At 39.6% G+C, this 12,455-nt stretch overlaps 1 protein-coding gene across 1 annotated transcript in view; it reads left to right on the forward strand.

Moving 5' to 3' along the window:
* The window catches only part of pole (polymerase (DNA directed), epsilon), a 32,702-nt gene extending 20,663 nt beyond the window's left edge, over positions 1-12,039 (forward strand). Inside the window, 19 exon segments of the mRNA XM_046842154.1 lie at positions 172-384; positions 855-998; positions 1,076-1,216; positions 2,517-2,670; positions 2,824-2,930; positions 3,194-3,374; positions 3,882-4,101; positions 5,702-5,922; positions 6,013-6,217; positions 6,316-6,489; positions 6,614-6,739; positions 7,898-8,030; positions 8,178-8,379; positions 8,511-8,642; positions 9,365-9,558; positions 10,523-10,723; positions 10,937-11,062; positions 11,382-11,471; positions 11,712-12,039. Of these exon segments, the coding sequence (XP_046698110.1) occupies positions 172-384; positions 855-998; positions 1,076-1,216; positions 2,517-2,670; positions 2,824-2,930; positions 3,194-3,374; positions 3,882-4,101; positions 5,702-5,922; positions 6,013-6,217; positions 6,316-6,489; positions 6,614-6,739; positions 7,898-8,030; positions 8,178-8,379; positions 8,511-8,642; positions 9,365-9,558; positions 10,523-10,723; positions 10,937-11,062; positions 11,382-11,471; positions 11,712-11,813 (3,066 nt within the window). The 3' untranslated portion in view covers positions 11,814-12,039.
* Positions 12,040-12,455: the final 416 nt, after the last annotated feature.

The raw sequence follows: 12,455 nt of genomic DNA on the forward strand, positions 1-12,455 counted from the left end.
ACATTCCTGAGGGAACTCACTATGATTTTAACCATGTTCCGCACATAATAAAGATTGGTGTCAAAAACCCTGTACCCAAAATTTCGGAATGAATACGTGTACCGTTACACAACTAATAAAATTTTATAATTTTATAAAAAAATAATAGTATAAATCAAATTCTGTGCGTAGGAGGAAAGGTTGGTGTGGCTGCGCTACCATAAGAAGAAGTGGGAGCTGCAGATCCGGCAGAGGAAAGAGCGTCGGAAGAAGCGGCGCATGCTAGATGGAGAAGCTCAGCCAACTGGAGGCGGAGTCATCAGGGACGGACCAACCACGGGGCTGGGAAACTTTCTTCGCAGGACAGCGCGGAGCATCCTGGACATGCCCTGGCAAATAGTCCAGGTAGGACAGTGTCTACAACAAATCAGAGCAGAGAGGTGAAAATGATGCTGCGTATTTGGAGAATTTAAAACAAAAACAAAATGTTTGAAATTTATTTGTACACTATACAATCAAAAGTTTGTGGACACCTAACAATCAGCCTCTTGAACATCCCATTCCAGATGTACTTTTCTCTTCTGGAAAGGCTCTGGATTAAATGTTAGAAGTGGGGATTTGTATTTATTCAGCTACAAAAGCATTAGATCAGATGCTGATGATTATTGAGGAGGGCTGGGGTTCATTTAATGCTGCTCAACAGTTATGGGTGTTGTGTTTTCTGTTTCCTGATGCACCAAATATTCTATTGTGAATACAAATATGGGTTTTTGAGATTTGCAAATCATTGCATTCTGGTTTTATTCACATTTTACACAGTGTCCCAACTTTTTGGGAATTGGGGTTGTATATTTATTTGGAACTCTATCCTCTAGATTGCCGAAACCAGTCAGCCAGGCCTGTTTAAGCTATGGGCGGTGATCGGCACTGACCTGCACTGCATGAAGCTTAATATCCCGCGAGTGTTTTATGTCAATCAGAAAGTACCCAAGCAGGAAGAGGGAGCCACATATAAAAAGGTTTGTCCTCATCGAGACACTGGTTTTCATTTGGGTGCCATTGAATGAGAAAAAATTATTAATATTTTTTTTTTTAGGTGAACCGTATTTTGCCACGCGCCAACGTGGTGTATTATCTGTACCAGTATTCCGTGCCTGAGGACATGTATCAGGAACACATCAATGAGATCAATGCAGACCTTTCTGCCCCAGACATAGAGGGCGTCTACGAGACCCAGGTAATGGAACAGACAGACGGTTCTGATATCAGCCATATAAAGCATCATTTTACTTCTCAATGTAAATGGAGCTGAATGTCAAAGGCTCAATTATCTATGGATAAAGTAGGGCAGGTATAGTGAAATTATTGCGATCGCAATTTTTGGCACCCTTAAATAATTTACGATGGCTGATTGACTTGCATTGTTGTTATAAAAGTATCTGGCTAAAATTGTCTAGAAGTCACCAAATTATAAAAAAAACCCAGCTGTGAATAACATAAATATATATAATATATGTAATATAATAAATGTAATATTTAAATGTGTATGATTTAATATGAATGTAAGTTTAAGTATAAATAAATATTAATGTAATAACACTAATGTTTATATACATGTTATATACAATAAAAAATTAATATAAAGTAACATTTTTATAGATTGAATTTGTGCATTTTAAAAACATAACTTGGTTAAAAATAATAATAAAAATAGGCCAGTTTTTTATAATTATTCAGAATTATTACCTATTAACAAAAATCTTTATGTTAAGTGAGTAGTTACTCTGATATTGTATGATATACTTTATTGATTGATCATTTTCTCCAGATCAACCAAGAACACAGAGACTGGTTTTATCATCGCCATTTCCTTTTTGAATGAAACAGATATTAAACTGAATTTTTTCAATTGGTTTAAATCAAAAAACAGTTAAATTAATAATGAATGAATAATTGGACATTTATATTTGATCATTATCATATCAATAATGCAGTAAATAACCGGTTATGTTGCAGCTGCATAACGTGTGTCTCAATTGCTATAATGAATTGCTAATAAAATTCAATTTCTTTATTTAAAAAAACAAAAAATTTAATAAATGATATCGACTCGCAGTGGCTTCCAATGGAGCAAAAATGTGACGTTTCATTTCAATTTGCAGCTCTTTTTAAGTTTAGTGTTTACAGTATACAGTGATTCGGTGACTTATGTTTATGCATTTATGGTAAAACGAAAAAAATATAGAGTTAAAAGAATATTAAACAATCAGCTCTCAGTGAGCTTTCTGGAGGTTCATTCATTCAATACGTGAAGAGGAGACGTGTCCGAGGTTTGGGATTAACAGATGAAGAACTGACACTCTGTTTATTCTGTGTTACATCCTGAAACTTTCCCGCATATCATCTTAGGGTTCCTGTTTGCATTCTGACTTCGGTCTTGTGAGTCAGAGTGTATTCAGTTGTCGTGTGTTAAACATTTACCATATGGTGTAAGGGTTTCATAGCACTGTTCACGATTAGATTCTCTGTTCTTGCAGGTACCCCTGCTTTTCCGGGCTCTGGTGCAGCTTGGCTGCATGTGTATGGTTAATAAGCAGGTGGTGAGAGCGCTGGCTGGCCGAGAAGCCGACACCTTCGAGCTGGAGCACCTGGAGATGAGGTCACTCGCTCAGTTCGGCTACCTGGAGCCAGGTAACACTTTTAGCTACACACTGAGAGTTAAGAAAATCCCCAGACATTTCAGTTTACATAAAGGATTGTTTTTTCCCCTACCTTGGGTTTCTAATTATAGTTCTATAATCAGCAGTGATTGTTTTTAGTCTGAATTTATGGTTTGTATTGCAGGCAGTGTGAGACACATCTACCTGTACCATCACAGTCAGGGCCACAAGGCTCTGTTCGGTCTCTTCATCCCTTCTCAGCGAAAAGCCAGCGTCTTCGTCCTCGACACTGTGAGAGGCACATTCCATTATATAATCAGGGTTTCCTCTGGGTCTTAAACTTTATTCTTAATCACCCTTAAAAAGTCTTACATTTGACTTGGTGAAACCTCCAGAACCCTGATGTTGATGAACTGCTTTGTTTTATTCTGATGTCGTTACATATGTATTACATATTCTGATGTATTACATATTCTGATATTTAGTAGTCGTAGTAGTGTATATAAGAACGCCATCGTTTATCATATTTCTGACCCTTTGTGACCCCGCTGCAGGTCCGGAGTAACCAGATGCCAAACTTGAGTACTCTGTATGGAGCGGAGCGCACTGCACTGTTAGAAAAGACCTCAGAGGAGCTGCTGCCTCCAGAGAAGCACCTATTTGAAGTGCGTGCTGAGAACGACGTGAAGGCCGTTTACCGTGCGGTGCAGCGTATTCTGCTAAGCTATAAGGTACGCGGCCTCCAAGACGCCTCTGCAGGCTTAATACACCACATTTACCACAGTGACTCTGTACTGTATATTGCAAAAAAGGTTGTTTGTTTTTTAATAATACAATACCGTTTCTTCAAAGCAACACAGAGACTTCTATTACACACACACTATGTAATCCAAGGCCAATTTCTACATTTAGAAATGAAATCATGGCTTCTTTTAATATTCTTGACGGCACTTTGAAACAGGAAGTCTTTAAAATGGAGAGCTTTGAGCTTTTGTGACAAACAAGAAAAAAAAGAAGAGAGGAAATGCAGGTCAATCATCGCTATAACCTTAATGATAACACAATCTGTAGTCATTGCCAGGTTGCATGTATAAAGACATTTTTATATAAGGATATTTTTCTATAAGAGCTTTTTCAGTCATGGTTAATCAGTGTTCTGTAGGTTGACATCCTTGGATTTGAGCTTTCGGATTCTTCGTCTAATGTTTTGTAAAGTTGTATTTGTGTGTGTGTGTGTAGGAGGAGCGTCGGGTCCTACTCTGATCGCTGTGCAGTCTAACTGGGAGCTGCGGCGTCTGGCGGCAGGCATGAGCGTGCTGGAGGAGTTCCCCGTGGTTCCCGTGCATGTGACTGACGACATCAGCTACAACGTGTTGGACTGGCAGCGACACGGCGCACGCCGAATGATCAAACACTACCTAAACCTGGACAGCTGTCTTTCACAAGCCTTTGATATGGCCAGGTATACACACACACTTTTAAGTTGATGGAGAGATTACAGACAGACAGACAGACGGCAGTTGGGACACTGTGTAAATTCTCATTAAAAATAGAATGCAAATCCCATAAACCCATATTTTATTCACAATAGAACATAGAAAACATATGCAATGTTTAAACTGTGGAAATGCACCATTTTAAGGAAAAAATAAGGTCATTTTGAATTTGATGGCTGCAACACGTCTCAAAAAAGTCGTACAGAGGCAACAAAAATATAGATAAAGTAAGTGTTATTAAATTTAAACAAACATTTAGCAACTAATGAGGTTCATTGACAACAGGTCAGTAAGACGATTGGGTATAAATAGTGCATCTTATAGAGGAAGAGTCTCTCAGAAGTAATGAGCAGAGCTTCACCAATCTTAAATACCAACAGTTAAATATCTCATCATTTACAGCAAGTAATATCATCAAATCTTTCAAAGAATCTGGAAAGATCTTTGTGCACAAGGGTGAAAATGTATATTTGATGCTGTGATGTTCAGACCCTCAGATGGCACTGCATTTAAAGCAGTTATGATTCTGCAATGGAGATCACTGCATGGGTTCATTCACACCTCCAGAAATCATTGTCTGTAAATAGAAAGAAGAAAACCTGCAAAGAAGGCTGGGTGTGTAAACATGATCCGGAAATGTCGCCTTCCTTTATGGGCCAAAGCTCATTTAAAATGTACTGAGGCAAAGTGGAAAACTGTTCTGTGGTCAGACGAATGGAAATTTTTTTTTCTTTTTGGAAACCGTAGGCACCATGTTCTCCAGAGAGCATGGTGAAGAAGAGAAGAGGGGCCATCAAGCATGTTATCAGAGTTAAGTGCATTAGTGCCTGTGGAATGAGCAAGCATGCACATTTAGAAAGGTTCCATCAATGCTGAACTGTATATACAGGTTTTAGCGCAGCAAATGCTTCCATCTAGGAAACGTCTTTTTCATGAAAGGCCTTGCATATTTAAGCAAGACAATTCTTACTGCATACTGCATATCTTTAACAATAGCATGACTTTGTAGTAGAAGATTCCGGGTGCTGAATTGGCCTGCCTGCAGTCTAGACCTTTCACCATTATAAAACATTTTGTACAGCATGAAACAAAAAACACAACAAAGAACACCCAGAACTGTTGAGCAGCTTGAATCCTGTATCAGACACATATGGGACAACATTCCTCTCCCAAAACTTCAGCATCTGGTCTTTTCAGTTCCCAGATGAATACGGACAGAAGACGTGATGCTACACAGTGGTAAACATGGCCCCGTGCCAACTTTTTTGAGACCTGATGAAGCCATCAAATTCAAAATGAGCTGAATTAGTTTTTCTTGAAAATGGTATATATTCTAAGTTTAAATATTTGATATGTTTTTTTCTTTGACTGTCAATAAAATATAGATTTATTAAATTTGCAAGTTATTGCATTCTGGGTTTTTTTTACATTTTACTCGTCCCAAATTAGTGTTGTCAATGGCATAATGACACTGCAATTGTTTTAAATTAGTTTTTATTATATACTATGTTTTTTTATGATTTTTTTTTTTTTTTCTACCATTCTACGCTCGGATCCACTGCGCAGGTATTATCACTTGCCTGTAGGGAACCTACCTGAGGACATCTCCATATTTGGTTCGGACCTCTTTCTGGCACGTCACTTGCGAAAGCACAACCACCTGCTCTGGCTTTCACCCACAGCCAGACCCGATCTCGGGGGCAAAGAAGCAGACGATAGCCGTCTGGTGATGGAGAGCGATGAGCGCGGCTCTGTGGAGATCAACACTCCGGGATGCTTCTCTACGGGTACTCATTGGAAAGATGATCTAAATGGAACGTATTTGGAAATATGCTACATTTTCATGCATCAAATCAGAAGTTATTTATTTTGTTTAGTGTGTGTGGAGTTGGACATTCAGAGCTTGGCTGTAAACACCATCCTTCAGTCGCAGCACGTGAACGACATGGAGGGCGGGGCTAGCGCAGGCGTCAGCTTTGATGTCATCCAGCACGCATCACTGGAGGACATGATTTCAGGAAACCAGGGGGCGAACGCTGTGGCTAGTTACGATGAAACTGCACTCTGTTCTAACACTTTCAGGTGTGTGTCTGTGTTACATATAGATAAATAGATGTGAATAGATGGATGGATAGATGGTGTATGGATGTATTTGTGACAGGCTTTTTTTGTGTGTGTAGGATCCTGAAGAGTATGGTGGTTAGCTGGGTGCGGGAGATCACACAATACCATAATGTGTACGCAGATAACCAGGTGATGCACTTCTACCGCTGGCTGCGTTCCCCCAGCTCGCTCCTGTACGACCCGGCGCTGCACCGCACACTGCTCAACATGATGAAGAAGATTTTTCTCCAGTGAGTGACGCACCGCTCCCACAATCAATACTGTGCTTATTACATTCTAAGATTGATGCCATAATATTTCCTTAAACTCTAAAGTAGTAGTATTCTTTTCATTCTTTTCATAACACCTATACAGGCTGGTTGCTGAGTTTAAGCGGCTGGGTTCCTCCGTGGTCTACGGTAACTTCAACCGCATCATCCTCAGTACCAAGAAACGGCGCATCGACGACGCCATCTCCTATGTGGAGTACATCACCAAAAGGTCTGAACTGATGCTCCTCACATGTTGTAGTTTTTACAGAGGTGCTAATATTTACGGGTTAATTGAAACGATTGTACATTTGGATCCTGAATAGTATCCCAGCAAACAATTGACGTGATGCTTTAATTTTATATAAAAGACCGTCGTACAATCCATAAAAGATTTCATAATTACAAACTATATAGTCAAATAATTGTTGAATCTTTGGAATCCTTCAGTATAAGCAGAAAAACAATATTGTATTGGGGTTAAGAAAAAAAAAAAAAGACTACAATGTTTCAAACTCAGTGGCAGGTCGTGCATTTCACCCCTAGACCTTCACCAATGTTCTACCTGAATCAATTTATCTTTAAATACCACCATTATATAAGGCCCAGTTATAGAAACCATCAATATTATAGAAAAACACAAAACAGAGCGCTTCATTTAAGGACAGGTATCGCACATACCAAGAATGAATGGTGTTACTAAATCCAGAAACCAAATGAACACAAGTCTCCTTTCACTGCAGCCACATCAATACGTCTATCGATATTAACCTCATGAAATCACCTCGGGTTTTCCGTGCATTTTCTGTGTTAATGTTTTCCTAGGGATTTTAAATCAGGGCAAATGTAATGTTTGTGTGCAAATTCTACAGTTTAGAAAACACAAACGTACAAATAGTTCATGAAAAAGCTTTGTTTTGGCTGACTTTTCCTCACAACTTTTCTGGAAAGGTCCTTCTTGAAAATGGCCTTGTTAGTGTATCTGTGTATAAATCAATTTCTTCTCTGTGGAATTGTGGTTTAAAGAAAAAACAACTATTAAATTCACATGAATATATTTGAGCTTGCGTACTTGGCTACAGCTACATTATTGTACGCCTGCTAGATGGCCCTGGTGTTGCCAACTCGAAATCTGATTGGTTAAAGCCGTTTCTGTAGGCCTCACTGCAGATCCTTTGACCCGTGATGCGGCGGGCTGATTTCTGATTGGATGGAAACTCAAACATAAACATACAGTTACATCCACTAGAAAAACTTTGAAATGAAGAGAATAGACTATTGGGAATAATACAATACAGAGTTTATACTAGCAGAGATAGTATATCTATTATACTAGCAGCTGGCCCTAATGGCTCACCACTATTTAAACGTTCTTCCTTTTTTAAATCAGCATCCATTCTCGAGAGATCTTCCACTCACTGTCCATCACCTTTTCCCGATGCTGGGAGTTCCTCCTGTGGATGGATCCGGCTAACCACGGAGGCGTGAAAGGCAAAGTGCCCTCCAGCATCTTGTACGGAGAGGTATGTTGAATAGATTGTTACCTTTAATCTGAGGCTGAACCAGGAATTCGGTGCTTTTTCTGTAGTAAATAGATAATAAATTATACAGTACAATTGAGCACAGAGGTTCCAACCCTCACATTTTTTTGTAAACTGATTTTAAAAAAGCAGACTGGCACAGACAAGAAAAAGAAAGGCAAGAAGGAAAGAGAGGATGAGGCCAGTGAGGAGGAGGAGGAGGAGGAATTGGAGGAAGAGCGAAGTGAAGATGAGGATGAGGTGGAGGACCTGATTGAGAGCAACTGGAACATCATGCAGTATCTACCTCAGGCTGCTTCCTGTCAGAAATACTTCCTTATGATCATCTCAGGTACATGATGATTTTAGTTTCAGATTTTTTTTTTATTGAATCACAGATAAGTCATTTTATTTCATTAGGATTCACATATTTTTTCCTTTTTGTTTTGTTTTACAACGTTTCTCTTTTTGTTCTCTTGACAGCATATATTGCCGCTGTGTATCACAGCATGAGGGAGGAGCTCAGGCGAAATGCTCCTGGAGCCACGCCTATAAAAAGGAGGGGCGGAAGCCAAGTGTCCCAACCAGCTGCTGGTGACATCAGCGCACTTCCTGGTAGGATTCTTATCTTCATGATTCTGATTCTGAAAAGCAAAATCATGCATACGTTATTAGGAAATATATATATATATATATATATTACATGCTCACATAAATACAATATATTTTTAATATTATTTGTTCATTATTAAATTAATTGATTCAATTCATAATTGTGCTTTTCTAGAAAAAATTACGATCATATTGAGAATAGATGGCTGCAACAGGTCTCAAAGTTGGGGCAGGTCCATGTTTACCGCTGTGTAGCATCACGTCTTCTGTCCGTATACATCTGGGAACTGAGGAGATCAGATGCTGAAGTTTTGGGAGAGGAATGTTGTCCCATATGTGTCTGATACAGGATTCTAGCTGCTTAACAGTTCTGGGTGTTTTTTGTTGTGTTTTTCGTTTCATGATGCGGCAAATGTTTTTAATTATTGAAAGGTTTAGACTGGAGGCAGGCCAATTTAGCACTCGGAACTATGAAGTTATGCTATTGTAATAGCGCATTATGCAGTTAGCATTGTCTTGCTCAAATATGCAGGACCTTTCCTGAAAAATATGTTTTCTGGATGGAAGGGTTTGTTGCTCTAAAACCTGTGTATACCATTCAGCATTCTTGGAGCCTTTTAAAATGTGCATGCTGCCAGTGCATTTCCATTCCATCAGAGATGTGTTTTGTTGAACTGAGCGCTGAGCTCCACTATAAACCCGGGTCTGTGTGTCAATATTTGCAGGCATGATCACATTCTCTCAGGAGTACGTGTCTAGCGAGCTGACTCAGAACATCTTCACCATCACACAGAAGATCCAGAAAAAGGTGTGTGGAACACGCAGCGTGGCTCAGCCATCTGAGATGTTCCCCGTGCTGCCCGGATCACATCTGCCCCTCAACAACCCCGCGCTGGAGTTCATCAAATATGTCTGTCAGGTAAGAACACACATCTGTGTTTTTCGGGTTTTCAGCTTCCTAAAGAGTTCCTGAAGGTTCACTAACAATACCGTTCCAACTGTACGCATTCTCTCTCCAAAAGTAGCATCGTATATAACCCATGAGGCTAAATTAAGAAAGAAGGATAAGAACTAAAAGCCGGAGAGTGTGTTCCCGCTCTAATCAAAAGTTGTCTGCTGTTTTTCGGCTGATTCTGCATGTCGAGTTGGAGGCGGGGCTCGTCGGTGACAAAGAGACTTCCGATTGGCTTTTCAGCTTAGCTGATGAAAGCAAATAATGACTGAGTAAAGAGGGAACACGCAGACACTTATCATTCTTGCTCTTGTCTTTGCTCCTTAGCAGACATTACTGAAAAAAGCTACATGAGTCTGTTAGCAGTCATAGCAGGTGTAAACACTGCTTGCTTTATATATTTACAGTTCTAGTTCTTCCGGTTTCTCTGTTTGCATGCTGAATACAGACTACTGCCACCTGCTGGTATGGGAAAGTTATGTTTTCTGTGCAGAAGTGCAGAAGGTAAACACATGGTTTTGTGTTTCTGCCTAGTTTGCAGCAAAATCAATCGGTTGACTTCAAGGTTGGAGTGGAAAATTGTGAGAAAAAAGTGGAGCTCTGACCTCAACCCTATTGAACATATTTGGGATGAATGTGAACTGACCAGGCCTCTTCATCTCATCTATATAAGTACCTGACTTTAATAAGACCCTGTCATTATAAACTAAACGGTGTCAGTGGGGGTTTATCTGTACGTGTAACAAGATTGTTTGGGTTGAGTATTTTCCTCTGATTGATTATGATACCTTTAACCTGAATTACCTTTCTCTATATTTTGAAGCAATATGTTGTCTATTCCTATATATACTTTATTTTTGTTTGTTTTGGATTATATATATATATTTTTACATAAAGTCGTGTTTATTAAAAGAAGAAATTCCCCAAACAGGTTCTCTCACTGGACGCAAACATCGTGAACCAGGTAAATAAACTGAAGCGGGATCTCCTGCGCTTGGTGGAGGTCGGAGAGTTCTCCGAGGATGCTCAATTCCGTGACCCCTGCAACTCGTACGTCCTGCCGGAGGTCATCTGTCACCAGTGCAATTTTTGCCGCGACCTCGACCTGTGCAAGGACCCTTCGGTTGCACCGGTTAGTAAGGCTCTAAGTAACTGATCAGAAGGTCAGGAATTCAAGCATAGCTGGCACTTTTGGGGCCCCTTAGCAAGGCCCCTTAGTGCTCCAGGGGCACTTTATCATGGCTGACCCCAGCTAACATCGCTAGGAAATGCGAAGAAATAATTTTACCGTGCTGTGAAGTACATGTGACAAGTATAAACCACCTTTCTTTCCCTTTATTTTTAGGACGGCTCGGTCCTGCCACAGTGGTTCTGCTCGAACTGCCAGGCGCAGTACGACACAGACTACATCGAGACGGCTCTGTTGGAGGCTTTGCAGAAAAAACTGATGAGTTACACTCTGCAGGACCTGGTAAGAAAGAGACAGCCATGGATCTGAGACCAAGGATCATATTGCCCTAAATGATATTATATGGGCATCAAGGTGCATAAAATCTAGCTCACCTTTCCTAGCCCTGTTTCATATTTCTCATGTATTTAACCATCGAGTGAGAGTATTTTCTTACTGTGCATTACGGGAATACGGGAAGTATTCTGTAAAGGAGGAACATTTTCCCGTGCTCTACGTGTCGTTCGTTTGACCTTGTAGAACGCTGTTCATCGAAAAGAACTTCTACAGTAATATTTTGCACTGTGTTGCTGATGTGACGTTTTTTTTAATCCGCGTACAGGAGTGCGCTAAATGCCGAGGGGTGAAAGAAGCCAACATGCCTTTGTACTGCAGCTGCGCTGGAGACTTCAGTCTGACCTTCAGCACCAAGGTGATTATCATGGTTTTTAGTGTTCAGTATACACTATATTTCCATAAATACGGGGTCACCTGACCTTTGCTGCTCTGTGGTTCTTTTCCAAACTGTTAAACACATCCTTCATTTCTGCTTATTATTTATGTTGATTTTTAAATTCTAGAGTATTTGTACATTGTGTGTGCATTTTAGCTGCACACACAATTTTTTTTTTGTTCGAAGGCTGACAGGAGTTTGTTGCATTTTGTTTTTCAGAGCTTCACAGAGCAGGTTGATGTGTTCAGAAGCATCGCTGCCCATTACAACATGAACTTCCTGCTGGAGAACATCGACTGGATCCTGAGGATGAACAGTTAGTGTGTGTGTGTGTGTGTTGTGTTTTTGTGATCATAGTGTACGTGTAGATTTTGTAGCACTTTTGTACAAATTTTCTTCTTTTTTTTTTTTTTTTTACATTTTGTATTGTATGAAGATGTTTTTTAACCATATTTCAGAACATTGTTTAGGTAAACGATGATAAAGTATATGATGTGTTGGGTTTAAATATTTTGTACTTGAATATAAAATAAAACTGTGACTTGTATTGTTTTTGTGTTTACTTACGTATGATTTATGGGGAAAGTGCTGCGAATGCGGTATGGGTTTATTGCGCTCCTCTTATTCCAGATGTTTCTATTTATTTTAATTATTTTAATGTAACAGTCACATTTTTACCTGGAAGTCTAAAAAAATAATCTAATGATACGTTTTAAGCCATGATTTGTCCAGGCTTGGGACTGGCACTAAAAGTGCACTGGCTTGTGCAACCCTAATGGCTGGGTTCATACAAAACTATTATAAAAGCTACAAATATTCACTGATTCTCAACAAGGCAAAACAACACTAAGATTGGGCAGGATTCAATTTAGTTTGTTTTCTGGGAAATGTAAATCTCTCATAGGGTTTTTCAAGGGCACTACTCTAAGTATTCTTCTTGAGAATCAGTGAATGTTTGTGTTT

The sequence above is a fragment of the Silurus meridionalis genome, chromosome 27 (assembly GCF_014805685.1).
Source record: "Silurus meridionalis isolate SWU-2019-XX chromosome 27, ASM1480568v1, whole genome shotgun sequence".
NCBI classification, from domain to species: Eukaryota; Metazoa; Chordata; class Actinopteri; order Siluriformes; family Siluridae; genus Silurus; species Silurus meridionalis.